General features: G+C 42.2%; 1 protein-coding gene across 3 annotated transcripts in view; it reads left to right on the top strand.

The window, feature by feature from the left end:
* The window catches only part of plod2 (procollagen-lysine, 2-oxoglutarate 5-dioxygenase 2), a 37,626-nt gene extending 23,469 nt beyond the window's left edge, over positions 1-14,157 (top strand). The window contains exons 9-20 of one of the 3 annotated variants that reach the window (XM_062521233.1): positions 1,240-1,365; positions 1,534-1,655; positions 2,839-2,943; positions 4,332-4,457; positions 5,192-5,333; positions 6,366-6,428; positions 8,100-8,213; positions 8,460-8,525; positions 9,222-9,326; positions 10,040-10,186; positions 12,362-12,487; positions 13,022-14,157. In XM_062521233.1, coding sequence (XP_062377217.1) covers positions 1,240-1,365; positions 1,534-1,655; positions 2,839-2,943; positions 4,332-4,457; positions 5,192-5,333; positions 6,366-6,428; positions 8,100-8,213; positions 8,460-8,525; positions 9,222-9,326; positions 10,040-10,186; positions 12,362-12,487; positions 13,022-13,177 — 1,398 coding nt within the window. In that variant the 3' untranslated portion in view covers positions 13,178-14,157. Of the gene's footprint in view, positions 1-1,239; positions 1,366-1,533; positions 1,656-2,838; positions 2,944-4,331; positions 4,458-5,191; positions 5,334-6,365; positions 6,429-8,099; positions 8,214-8,459; positions 8,526-9,221; positions 9,327-10,039; positions 10,187-12,361; positions 12,488-13,021 lie in introns of those variants that run through there. The other 2 variants (XR_009936363.1, XM_062521234.1) reach the window with 2 other exon arrangements.
* The last annotated feature ends 516 nt before the right edge of the window (positions 14,158-14,673 follow it).

The following is a 14,673-nucleotide window of genomic DNA, read 5'->3' as shown; positions in this document are numbered from 1 at the left end:
CCGCGTTGACGTTTTTACAGCACCTCTTAAACCAAAGCCATAAATGTGTCGAAGGTCATATCGCTCACAGAAATGATGATACTCCGCAGTCACACCAGCACCAGAGAACCACTGCGAGCTAGCCATGATCCTTTGATGAGAACATTCACAGCTCCAATAAATAGCGCCTTTTGCATAACCAAACACAAATTACCGTTTCAATTTAGCACATTCTGGTGAGATAATGAATGTTTTTTAACATTTTGATGTTGTCAGCATTCAGTTGCACTCAGTCATGTTTCTCATCATCATCTTTTTTATTCTGAGTGAAAGGATATATTTTGTGCTAAGTGTTCCTCTGTTCCTTTGAAATTAAAATAATGATACTTGAATTGCCATACTCCATATTCTCCTAGTTGGACCTAGTGCACTCTTGATGAGGAAAGGACTTCTGCTAAAGTAGTTGCATCAGCCAATGGATCACCCAGTAGGAGCCTTGAAAGTTCTCTGTTATTGTGGAGGCTCCGCATGGGAACCCTCCCCATTCAGGGTTAGCGCTGCTTGTGAGCTTTGCCGTCTGTGGTTTCTGGCTTGGCTTCGCCGACCAGGATGGGTCTGCGCCTGAGGCCCTTTTGAAGGGACAGACAGCAGCCGTCCGAGTCTGTCTGTCTTCCGTCTCGTCCCTTGCCTCGTTCAGCGACCCGTCTCCTCCCCGCCATGGTTTTGTCCAGCAGTACCAATTTTAAAAGGCCCACTGTCTTGATCTTTGCAGGGGCACTCCCTCCGTCCCCGGGATGGCCGAGCCATCACGGAACTCGCAAATTACATGCTTGAGCTCGGCCTCTGTTTCATCCAGGCGCTTGGCGCTCTGTACGTTCTGGTCAAGGCCAGGAAAAAATGGCCCTCGCTGACCATGCTATACTATCTCCAGGCCTACACAATGTCATGGGAAAGTGCTGTGCGTAATTGATTTTAGGGCTGCACGTCCAGCACTTAGGGCAACGGTGAGGATTGTCCATCTCCCTCCCGGCTGTTCTCTGTGTTTATCATTTAGCGGAGTGCACACCAAGTTGAAGGGTAGCATATATAACGGATGCTCCAGATTGCCTACATTGTTTGGCTTGAAGCGTGGTTCTTTGCAGTGCTAAAAGGTCAGTGGAGAAATTAGTCTTAGTCCTGCCATGACAAAGAGGGAAGATCTTAAGCTTTTTTTTTCGGTGAGATCGTTATGGTAAACAAACTTTTGCTTTATCCAAACAGGAATTCCCAAGCGTCACGGTTGGTATATTTATCGAGCAGCCAACTCCATTCCTGACTGAATTCTTCCAGAGACTTCTTGACCTGGATTATCCGAAAGATAAACTGAACATCTTCATCCACAACAACGTGAGTGTCTGAGTAGGGGGCCAGAAATGGGGTTTCAGCAACCATATCGAGCTGTTTGACACAATCTATCACCTGTCAACAGTCACTGCATTTGTGTCTTTGTGTATATCTTCTATGGCTGTATATGTATACATTTCTTTATATGCATCTCTCTTTTGGCGCCGGCAGGAGGTTTATCATGAGAGGCACATCCAGAAGTTCTGGGAGGACAACAAGAATACGTTTGCAAGCTTCAAGGTTGTGGGGCCGGAGGAGTACTTGACTGAGGGCGAGGCGAGGAACATGGGCATGTGAGTTGCTTCCTCCACGCATAATTTCAGTGGGACGCTTTGAAAAAGAGGGAAAAAAACACACACACACAAACACACACAGATTGCAGGTCTAAATTACAGTGTTATGACGGCAGAGTAGCAGTCGAATTCCAGATCAAGAATTCCAGATCCAAACCAAAAGAAGTCAGACACTTCCTGAACGGCACTTTAAAGTTTAGCTTGTGTCTGCTTAGCCATATGTAAAAGAACACGGCATCTTCTCCCTACAATACACAGCATTATATCATGATAGCATAATATGTGACCCAAGCCTAGTGGCCCAGGCTTATCTGAGGATGAAGCCTTTCCTATCCTCAAATCCTGACAAATCTTTTTTATATTTTTTATATTTTTGGGGCTTTTTTGCCTTTATTCATAGGACAGTGAAGAGTGAGACAGGAAATAAGTGGGAAAGAGAGGGATCAGGAAATGGGATCGGACTCGTTCATGGCATGAGCGCTGTGGCCTGTTCGCGCAAATCCTGACAAATCTACATGATGTTGTGCTCCCACTGTGAGTGTCTGTTTGCATATGCTGGTGTGTGAGAGGGATGGGTGGTCATCACTCCCTCCAGACGCTAATACTGATTTATGACGTCCTGGGTCGCTGACTGTGGTGTACACAGCAGGTAGGGGTCACACCTGCTGAGCCTATTCCGTGCCTAAGGCCCCCACAGCCATAGACACAGACACAAACAGTACACCTTACCCCTCAGTGTCTCCAAGTGTTGATTGAGCGATTGCCTGCAGACTTGGCAACACATATATTGCTGCTGTCAGCCAGAAGAAAAATGGAGCGACAGGGAGATGAGAGATATAAGAAAGAGAAATAGAGGACTATAAGGGGTAAATGCATTTCCCTTTGAGTTTCTGTAAAGGTGCCAAGGTGTGGGACATGATAATGCAGGACTTAACAGGAATCTTTAATTTTCAGATGCCTGCTTTGTCATCTGCGGTGCCTGAAGCTTGGTAATTGAGAAGGAGATCTCTCCTCTCAGGAACTCGGCCGGTGTATATTTAGGGTTTATGCAAATGTGTGGCTCCGCAAAATGTGCATGTCAGGATATGCATTTGAGTGGGCCTGTCACTTCCGTTTGAGCTGCTCTGAAAGCTGTGATGATATGATTTCCAAGGTTGTGTCGTTGTGTGTTGCTCCCACGCAGGGATCTGTGCCGGAAGGACGTGCAGTGTGACTACTACTTCAGTATCGACGCCGACGTGCAGCTCACCAACAAGCAGACCCTGAAGGTCCTCATCGAACAGAACAGGTATGCATCGCGACATGCCCCGGCGCCACGGCATGGGCAACTCAAACCATTCCAGAATGTTCTACAGTCCCCTGGAGGCTGCCTGTTTGCCTTAATGTGGCGAAGCCACAAGAACATTATAGCCGGGTGAATTAAAAAAAAAAGATTCCGCGTGGTTTTAAAAATAGGCCCGCATAGCTTCCTGTTTTTCTTGACTCTATGGAAGCAGCAGCTCTAGTACGGGGCAACCCAGTTGGAAATGCCTGAGAAGGCCCTTCCGTGTTACACCAAAGACAAAAGAGCTTGTTTCTGTCTCGTTCCCATGTTAGTCTTTTTTAAAAAAGGGTCGCTTTAAACAGAGGTCTCCGTGGCACACTCTCCCTGTTGTTCCCTCAAGCATTCGTTGGCTGTCGTGCACACCCTTGGAGAAAGCCCGTGCCGAGATATTTAAAGACAGCATGGGAATTCTCTGGCATTTGGGCTGGTGTTGCGTTCTGTATATGTGTGTCTGCAAAATACGTTGCAGAGGGGAAAGGAGATCTCAACAGCAAAAAATGCCGTTTTATTGTCGCATACTCTGTTCACGCTCTGTAATTTCCACAGATACTTTTTCAGTGACAGGCTTGACTGATGATAGTTTCATTTTTCATCACTAAGCAATGTGGTTTCATAAGAGTTCGCTCATGCAGTCTCAATAACATTGATCTTTCTAAGAGAGCATAGTTGTTAACTAAACTGAATGTGTACTGCTGGCTGCTGGCAATATCATTGGCTGAATTGAGTATAACAGTAATCGAGGCTAAGTACTTTATCATATTATCATGAATTCTCAGACTAGTGCATATCAGCCATGGGCATAGAAGCAAGTTTGTTAAGCTTATTGGAGGAACTTGTCAAGCACAAATGAGATGCACAAATGAGGAGTTTGGTTCCAAAAATGCTATATCCAGTCCACCATTTTAATGAATTTTCAGTAGAATTTGTCATTTCAGTAGATATGTTTTTGGATATTGTTATTTGATTTATCTTTACTCAATCAAAACAACACAACTGCAATTTGATAGACATTTCTTGGAACACACAATTAAATAACATGACTTTTTGTAATGTTTTAAAAACGGATATATAGCGTTTTGGAATCAAACTCTTCAAATGTACACCGATTCCAAGCTGCTCTGTTTGTGCTGTACGTGTAACTCCACTGAACACTTGTGGCTCTTCATTATGTCGGATGCGTAAATTACAAGTCTTGCATTTCTTAGTTTGTCTGGTCTGGTGTTAAAGTTTTCATAAGGCTGCACTTAACGTTGTGCCACAAAAAAAACAAAAAAGAAATGGATTCCACCCCACAAGACATCACTGATTTTTATGCTTCCTGACAGATACCTTCTTTCTCCCTCTCTCCTCAGGAAAATAATTGGTCCCCTTGTCACTCGCCATGGCAAACTGTGGTCCAACTTCTGGGGAGCCCTTAGCTTGGATGGTTATTATGCACGGTCAGAAGACTACATTGACATTGTGCAGGGCAAGCGTGCGTAAGTAAACTTGGCCAGCATCCAAACAAACAAAAAAAAGCACATGCTTATAGCTTATAGACTTTTACATGTGTGCCTCTGTCTACATTATCCATGATGATGGAAATTTATGAAGCTTTACATAGTTCAACATATGTCTGGGGAGCGTGACCACAGTGTGAAAATCACAGGCTCTCCTTCCCATTAGGGTCCAACAGACTTACATTTGGTTACCCAGTCAAGCGAGGCATAGAGAGTTTATGAGCACCACTGTGTGTGTGTGTGTGTGTGTGTGTGTGTGTGTGTGTGTGTGTGTGTGTGTTTGTGTGAGAGAGTGAGAGTCAGACAAGAGGATAATCTGTGATCATAGCAGTCGCATCCTGCCGCAGACACAGGCGGCTTGGATGGATAACATGTGTTTCGTGGCTGACAGACACACACATACAGACACACACAGACAGAGAGACACACACACACACACACACACACACACACACACACACACTCACACACACACACACACACACACACACGCACACACACAGTTGCAAGGATTTCCACTGTTGGTTTCTGTCCCTCACATAACAATACTGGATCAGTTCCTCTGTCATGGATGAGGTGGACAATATAATGAAAAGCCAGTGTTAGCTCTAAGTATACATTTTAACCTCTTTCCCTCATTCTCTCTCTCTCAAACACACACATCCCGCTTCCTCCCATTTGTCTGTCGTTCCCCGACCTTCCCTCTCTTACAGTGGCGTGTGGAACATTCCATTCATGGCACATATTTACCTAGTGAAGGGTGAGGTGCTGCGTACAGAAATGAAGGAGAAGAACTACTTTGTTCTGGAGAAACTGGACCCGGACATGGCTCTGTGCCGAAATGCCAGGGAGTTGGTAAGACCTCATAATGTGTGGGCTGTAAGATTTTATAGAGTTAGATATTATCCATGTAAGTCGTTTTAACCGTATTTAATTTCTATCTATTGTAATTATAATTATATTATAATTATAGTGTAATTCTTGAATTTCCCCTTGGGGATCAATAAAGTATCTATCTATCTATCTATCTTATAATATCTAGTGTATTTAGGTAACTTGTCTGTTCAATACATTTCTTATGTTAGCTCAATAAAAAGCTGAGGCCGAAAGCCTCTGTATATTCATCTTAGCTAGACTGTTTAACTGTTTAGCCTGTTTAGGTGTGACACATGTGCCTTGTTTAATCCTTGAAGTTTCGCAGCTCCTCTGGCATGCCATGAGCTGTTGGGCAAGTATTCTCTGTGTAGGAACGCTCACTGTCCTCCTAAGGGAATGATCCCCCCCCTGTCTCTCTCTCTCTCTCTCTCTCTCTCTCTCTCTCTCTCTCTCTCTCCCTCTCTCTCTCTCTCTCCATCTCTCTGTTTATGGTAGCCTTTGTGGTGTGCCTCCAGCCATGTCCCACCATACCCCCACCTTCCCCTGGTCCTGTGTTGTCTTGAGCCCCCATCTTGTAGCAGCCATCCACGAATGCCCAGAAGGCTGTTGTGTATTGGCTATTCCTTCTCTCCCTCCTGTCCCCCCTTTCTACCGCCTGTACTCTTGTCTCTCCTCCTAAACACGTCCTCCTAACTCCTTTAACACCGACCAGCATTCACACTGCTTGGGCCCATTTCAAATTTCGTTTGGTTTTTCGTTCCGTTTTCCTGGGGTCTTATTTCGCCAGCATGCAGGGTATCAGGGACTGTATCCTCCCCACTTCACTGGCTTTCCGTAAGGGGAATTTCCGTAAGGGCGCATCCTCTGTCAATCAAGAGCTCCGTGTTCTGTGACGTTCCTATTTTTTTTTGTTTAATAATCCAACCCTTCCACCTGTCGCTCTCCTCTCCTTCTCAAAAGAAAACATTAATGTTAATGAGGTCTTATAATGGTGCTTTTCCTTTATTTTAGACGAGACAGAGAGAAAAAGACTCTCCTTCTCCGGAATCATTCCATATGCTCAGGCCCCCCAAGGTTCCGTTCTTGACTATTCTCCTTTGCTCTGTTTTTACTCTTTGAGATTCAAATAAGCAGCCAACAGCAGATTTCCTTAAGGAAGTTATCTGACTCTCTCAAAAGGCAGACATTAAAACGAGATTTGATGTGATTTGAGGTTTTGACGAACAGTTCCAGAACCTGATTAAATCAGCAAAGATGTTTGAAATTATAATATGCAACACCATATGCTTTTGCTTAGGGTTTTAGCACAGTGTATTGTAAGCACTCTCCAGTATCAAAACTTGAACTGTGTTGCCTGGGAAGATGGAAGCCTCACTTCCCTTAGAAGCCAGGAACATTCTGTGACATGTGTTTGAAAGTAGTGGCTGACTATCTCCTCAGAATTAATTCAGAGTATCAAAGATCAAGATCATCTTATCACAGCTTGTAGATTTGATTTCATTTGTCCGCAATCCAGAATAGTAAAACAACACGGGCCTCAGACTCAGACTACACAGTCCCTGAGTACGCTGATTGAGGAGTTTAGATGGTGATTGCAGATCATTGCAGTCTCGCTCAAAAGATACTTTAAATGGGACTTGAGGAGAACCAGTGCTGTCTCTAAATTGAAGAGAATGGATATAATTGCTGAAAGATTGTTGGTTCTCCTTTGGAACACGTTGAAGCCCCAAGTGTTGTGATTCGCCACGCCAAGTCCAACCCTTCTTCATGGTGTATTGAGGATAACATTAAAACGTTTCAGAATACAGTCTGCTTCTTCCCGGCGACAGATGTACTTCTTCAAGTCAGGAGGAAACCTTTTGGAAATATGCTGTTGGCTCACTGATTGTGATAGATTCCATAGCCTGTTACACCACTGAGTGAGCCTGGATGTAAATGAGGGACAGAGCAGATGGAAGCACCTTTTAGACCGTGTGACTGTGAGTGTGACTCGCAGGAATTCTGAGAAGGATGAAGCGATAACGCCCACGCCTGCGTTCCCAGGAGCCCCTGGCAGTAATCCAAGTCGCTTATGGTCCCAACAGTGCCCCCCCCCCCCCCTTCTAAGCACACAAGTAACAAAAACTGCCCCCCCTTGCTCACCTCATCTCTCCAATTGCCTTGACCATATCTCAGCCTAGGCTAATCCCGACACTTCCTGTGAAATCTCTCAGAAAAACAACATCTGGGCCCATTCCTTGCCAAAACATGTGCTGCACCAACTATTGGAATATTTAATCTAAAACCTTGAATGAGAGAAAAAAAAAGAGAAAAAAGCCTAGGTTGACACATATACTGTACTTACCCTAAACCCTTGTACGGCCCTAGTGATGCTTCCTCATATAGGGAATATGATTCCCGGAATCGGCTGTATCCTCCAACTTCCCAGCATCTTCCTGATCCTATTCCCTGACCTACCCAGTCTCTCCACTGCATAAATAATCACAGATTATTTATTTACTTTTAAAATCTCTCTGATGACCACTCGGTCAGTTTAAACTCCCACATACAGACCCATAGCTGTGCAACATACAGTAGGGTATTTTTGAAAGCTAATGTCAGTTTCTGTCTGTTCTTGTTTTAAGTTATGTGCCTCTTGTACATTCTTTAATGTTAACAGTTATGTCTTCATTGTTCTTCATTGTTGTGGTTGTTCTCTTTTTTGTTTGCTCTGGAAGCTAACATTGTTTTCCTTGGGGGCTGTAGGGGATTTTCATGTATATTACAAACCGCCAAGAGTTTGGAAGACTGATATCCACAGCTAACTATAACACTTCGCACAGAAACAGCGACCTGTGGCAAATCTTCCAGAACCCTGTGGTAAGTCTGCCAAAAAAAAGCCCCTGTTACTCATTTTATAGTCATTCTGGAGGGGAATTAAAGCTGTGTTGGACAGAAAAGATAGAATCAGAGATAAGATACGTACTGTATATTTTAAGGAGTTTGGCTGTCTGAGTATGTGTACTGTGGGACACAAGCCAGGAGCCTGTGCATGAAGGTCAGCTATAGGACAAGTCAGACATGTTGCTTTACCCTCCCCATCAATACCTCTCTAATTTACCATAGGACTGGAAGGCAAAATACATTCACCCAGACTATGTGCGCATCTTCACAGAGAACATTCTGGAGCAGGTAAGAGCATGCCTGAAACAAATGATGGATGAACCGTGATATTATCAAGAAATGTTTCATAACCCATACAGTACTATACTGTAATAGTACACAGCAGTGGGATTAATCCTGAAAGTATTAAAGAGTATGACACAGCTAAGATTGTTTTTTTGCATTGTGTTTCTGAAGTGGCACCTTTCTGGTATCCTATTTGATGTATGCTTAATAATAGACATGGGGTGCCTCTCATTTGGGCTTTTATACGTACTCCCTCGCTACTCGGGCCTCAATCCTCACTGATCTACATAAAGAATGATGGGGCAGCAACAATGGGATAGTCTATCCAGTGTTAGTTATAGATCAGTGGGAACGCCCCTTGAGGATCGAGGATCGAGGATTGAGGAGAGATGTTGAGAGGCACCCATGGTGATTCATAAGTACTATACTGTAATAGTGCTTAGGAGTGGGATTAATCCTGAAAGTATTAAAGACAAGATGTCTGAGATTGTTTTTTGCTTTGTGTTTCTGAAGTGGCACCTTTCTGGTATCCTATTTAATGTATGCTTGACAGATTGACGGTGATTCATGAGTATCGTTTGATCTGATCAGACTAAATACTCTCTCTCTGTGTGCGTGTATGTGTGTGTGTGTGTGTGTGTGCGTGTGTGTGTGTGTGTGTGTGTGTGTGTGGGTGTGTGTGTGTGTGTGTATTTTTAGCCATGTCCAGATGTGTTCTGGTTCCCGGTGTTCTCGGACCTTCTCTGTGACGAGCTGGTGGAGGAATTGGAAAGCTTCGGCTCATGGTCCGGGGGCAAGCATGAGGTCAGCACAACACGTCCATTAAAATAGAAGAGAGGAGGGCGGAAAATAGAACAGATAGGATGACCGCAAGAAAAAAAAAAAAAAAGACTTTTTGTCATCATCTGAGAGGCAGAGCGGAGAAAAAAAAAAAAAAGAAAAACCCTGAAATATATGCGTTAAGGAGTATAAAATTGTTAAAAACTCATTACTTCCATAATATGAAACGGGGTGTTTATTATTGTTCCGTATCCAAGGAAAGAGCTAAGCTCTAAGCCCTCTGACACTTGGATGAATGTGGATGAGTGAAATTCTGTAATTATGGAAAAGAAAGCCTGCTTTTCATTTTTCATTCGTCTCTCCTGATTACACTTGCTCAGCTCAGACATTGAGCAGACGTGGATGATGGTTTACTATGTAAAAGAAATACACGCAGAGACGCACAGACAGGCACTCTTCATAGAGTTTTTTTTAACTACATTTGTATAAATAGCTTTATATACACGCACCTATGTGTCACTTAACCCTGAGTCTCTCTGAGGACAATGGCCTTTGTAGTATTATTGATAAATGTATGTCGCTTTAGATAAAGGCATCTGTTAAATGAATTAATGTAAATATAAATGTAAATTAGTTACAGACTTTGCCCTAAAACCTAAATGCTGTCTTTCGATATTGCCTATATGATACTGTCTTTGATATTGAATAGCTGACTGTTGGTCTGTGTGGTCCTTCAGGATAAGCGTATCACGGGCGGCTACGAGAGTGTCCCCACAGACGACATCCACATGAAGCAGATCAACTACGACAAGGAGTGGCTTCACTTCATCCGCGAGTTCATCGCGCCCGTTACGCTCAAGGTCTTCTCTGGCTACTACACTAAGGTGAGGCCAGCGAGTGGCCAGACCAAAATGAACTCAGACCACTGGTGGGTCTGTGTTCTAACAGATGGCCAAGGATAGGACCCAAAGTACCATGAGATCATGTCTCTCTGTCTCCCTGTCTGAGGCCCAGTTACAGGCCATAAAAGCATCCCTTGACACAGCATACTGACTTACTCCTTCCTGGAACATTTGCCCCTAACCTCAGATATTTTTACTCTTAGAGTGCTGTCAATGTCTGCACGCTTTTTCTTTGGCTGTATGGTAGACTCATAATGAGAGGGAAAATACCCTGAGATATTTGAAACTGTTTTAGGCTCTCATGGTCATTCCCTTGTCCTGCTGAATGTGTTCCAACGTGTTGTGAACATTCCTCGATACAGAGTACTGTACTGTATGTCCATAGAGCATCACAAACTTGCAGTGATGTATAAAGTACTAGAGATCCAGACTTGAGTAGAAGTACAAGTGCTCTATCAAAAAAGTGACTTGAGTAGAAGTAGAAGTGCTCTTTAAAAACCGTACTTAAGTGGAAGTACTAAAGTATTAAACATGTTTTGTACTTAAGTATTGCAAGTAGTTTATTTTTTAAAATACTACTCAAGTACTGAAAGTAAAAGTAGAAGTATTATGTAATTAGCTGATTTGCGAACAAGATGGGTGCAAAAGGTATCAGCACAATCGTTCAGTGCAGGCCCCTTGGCAGACACACGGGGGCCATAGCCTAGGCCCTAGACTAGGCTATGTAGCCTAGGCCCTATAGGCTATAAACATGTGGTAGTAGTTAAACAAGGTGAATAAATATAACTGTATGGGTTTCCCAATGTCATTTGTAGGGGTGTTATGACCGATACAACTCACTTTTAATACAATAGGTATACAGAATCATTGATCGTCTGTAGCCATCTATCTATCTATCTATCTATCTATCTATCTATCTAATGCATCAGTCGTAGCCATAGCATGAAAAATACATGATAAGACTATAGTGTCACAATTGTTTTAACATAAGTTAAGAATTTTGATACTGATTTGATATGGAAGCCCCACCACACCAGTGGAGACCAGACATTACAAGGCATACTTCCCCACACTCAGTGAAAAGGTGGCTTCATAGCATATGTTTGTATTTCAAACATTTTGAAATTCATATGAAGTTTACATTAGGCCTATTTATGATCTGCACAATTAGTTAAAATACATAGTACAGTATGTTGAGTATTTGATATAGGTTTTTTTTTATTTTGACTCACATTTTACACGATTGTCATATTGACATTTATCTTTAATGTCAACTGTCTAATTGAGTGCCTGTCACTTTAAAAGAACGTGAGAGTAATTAGGCCTCAGTCATGGTTATCCGGCTAGTTTAGAATAGGCATAATGCATAGAAATATGTGGAAGCAATGCTTATGTTTTCTATGTAATTTATGTAGTTTAAGTAAATGTTCTAAAACCAAACAAGTGGAAGAACACAATATCCAAGTAGTAGGCTTATTGTGGGGTACTACACAGACTGAAGTCGGAGACCAAGAAGAAATGTTGCAATTTAAAAATGGGATTAGGCTACTCGAGAATAACTTATTGTACAAATGAATGCTTCTCATGTAGCCTAACTTCACCTTGATTTTCTCGCGAACCCTTAATTACAGCAACTATTTAATACCATTGGAAAGCTAAGATCGTGCTGTCAACAAGTGACACGCATCAGTGTGACTAGGACTTCGTGAGCAATCCGGAACGGATTTGTTCGTGACCGACACACCAGTAACGAGTAACGATAGAGCACATAAAAAATGTATCGGAGTAAAAGTACTACACTCATCGAAAATATGTAGTGAAGTAAAAGTAGAAGTAGCAGAAAAAAATAATACTCCAGTAAAGTACAGATACTGCATTTCAGTACTTAAGTAGAGTACTTAAGTAGTTCTACTTCGTTACTATACATCTCTGCAAACTTGTCAATTCAAAACTCCTCAGCAGTCACTATTGGAAGGTGCCCTGCCCTCTCCCATGGCTTATCTAGGCCATGAGGATCCTGTTTCACCATGCTTCACTTACTGTGAAATTCCAACATGTTTTAGGATAACAAAAGACCCATCTTTCCACTAACATTTAACCGACTTCTCTCCGTGTCTCACCACCCATTCACAATCTGTCAATCTCTCCTGCACACAGGCCTACGCCATCATGAACTTTGTGGTGAAGTACACCCCTGAAAGGCAAGCCTACCTGAGGCCCCACCATGACTCCTCCACATTCACCATCAACATCGCTCTCAATAGCAAAGGAACTGACTTCCTGGTAAGCTCTTTTAACATATCATTTCTGATTCAGTTAGAACAATCTTGTGCAATTTGATCACTACAGTCGGTAATGTTGTTGTTACATTTTTGAGTTTAATAAAAGTTTGACTTATTTTAGGTAAGACATCTTATCAAGATGAATTTGCTTAACACACTAGCAGCCAAATTTGCATGTTTTTAAGACCAATTTACACATTTATTTGATAATAATGTCTCAAGGCAATTTAAACTCTTATAAGTCATATGATTTACGAGAAAGCGCTAGATAAGGTTAACAATGCTCCATTCAAAATTCCATTATCACACACACACATATAGCTGCTTATAGACATGTTGCTTCAAACTCCCGAAGGCCTGACACTGTGCCAAACATCTACTGACAAGTCTTCATCACTGAGCACACATAACGTTCTCCACAGAGCAAACATATGCGCAAAGGCATAAATATTTAGGCTGAAGTGGTTCGTGAATGATGACGGCTGCTCCCCTGCTGCTTGTGCTTACTCCGGGCCGTGTTTTTTTTTTTATCCAGGGAGGGGGCTGCCGCTTCCACAGGTATAACTGCTCCATAGATTCCCCGAGAAAAGGATGGAGCTTCATGCACCCCGGCCGCCTGACCCACCTCCACGAGGGGCTGCCCACCACCAACGGCACGCGCTACATCGCAGTATCATTCATTGACCCTTGAACCTCGCCTCTTTTTTTTTGACTTAGATAAAAAATAGAATCTTTATGAAAGTCTCATGTGAGAGTGTGAATATTTTTTTTTTTGTAGCTGTATTTCATTTCTTTTCTTTTCTTTTTTCTTTTTTTTTTGTTAGACAGTTTTTTGAACTGCTGCAATTTACTGTAAGAATTCACGGGGAAAAAAACACAATAGTGAAAAGTACTGCGCACACAAGCACACAGTCCGAAACGTCTTTCCAACCAATCCCATGTACTGTAGTACTGTCTGTCCGTTTCAACTTGTGTGTTAAGCAACACAAATGGGAAAGACTAGACTCTTCTGTCATCGCTGTTAGTCTTCCGGGCAGAAATTGTCAATGCTTCATTCAATACCAACAACCGAGGGATGTCACGTCTCCCACTAATGGCTGTAACATATCCATCTCCATCTGTCATGAATATCATAAGGTTGAAAAGTTCAACTGCTGTTGAGTCCACAAAAAGGTTTTGTCAGTTTTATGTAGTTTTTTTGGGATTTTTTTTTTTTTTTTTTAATGTTTGAAGTTGTAACTGATGTTCCTTGTGCTCCCTATCTGTTCTTTTTCTCCACAGAAAAGAGCATCGTTACTTGTGTGTAAAGAGAGAAATGTTATATTTTTGTAAATTTGCACAGCAGGAGAAATACACATGACAGCAGGATTTAATATGAATTCTGTTTTAATGAAGTTCAATTCCAAGTTTTACTTGAAATGTTTTTCATCACGAGAAATACATCTAAGCCCTTTGAAGGTTTCTGAACTGAAAACATTGGTGGAGATGCCTCATGTTTACTTTCTCTGAAAGTTGTAGTATGAATGAACTTTGAGCCTCAGACCCGTGGAATCTCTTAACTTATTTTTGAAATGGACGAAAATGATGAAAAATAAATATTTTAAAGAAATGTGATAGTTGTACCCTCTGTTAGATGCACTCTACACACATGGACTGTTTTCTTTATGAGGTATGCCGTGCAATTGGCAAATCTATGCTTTCGTTCAAAGTATTAACATTCCTTTGTACCATGATGTCAGGCTGACTTAACCATATGTAAACAACCGTCAGGGACTCGGTTAGCTGAATTGCTAAAACAATAAATCTTTAAGAGGGTTACGGCTTGTTGATAGTCTCAGATCTGACCAAAACAAAAATGTAACAGAAAAATGGATAAAATGATTAAGAATAGCCACAAAGAAAATATGGATTTTTATAGAAAAAGTAACCGATACCCTTCCAAAGTCAGTGGATGAAAGAGTAGTTCTGTGATCTTGTATACTCATTTTCATACACAGCATGTGCTCTCACACACACACACACACACACACACACACACACATAAAACCACTGAAACTATATACGTTTTTGGTGTTTTAGCCTCCCTGAAGATTCCTGGGCTTCAGAGGAATGGCGCTGCGCAGAGAGGCGGTGGGCTCTCTGTTGATGTACATGTCTGAGGGAGACTCAGGGCCGAGTTAGCCAGAG

The sequence above is a fragment of the Sardina pilchardus genome, chromosome 19 (assembly GCF_963854185.1).
Source record: "Sardina pilchardus chromosome 19, fSarPil1.1, whole genome shotgun sequence".
Lineage (NCBI taxonomy): Eukaryota > Metazoa > Chordata > Actinopteri > Clupeiformes > Clupeidae > Sardina > Sardina pilchardus.
This window is presented reverse-complemented; position numbering and strand designations above follow the sequence as displayed.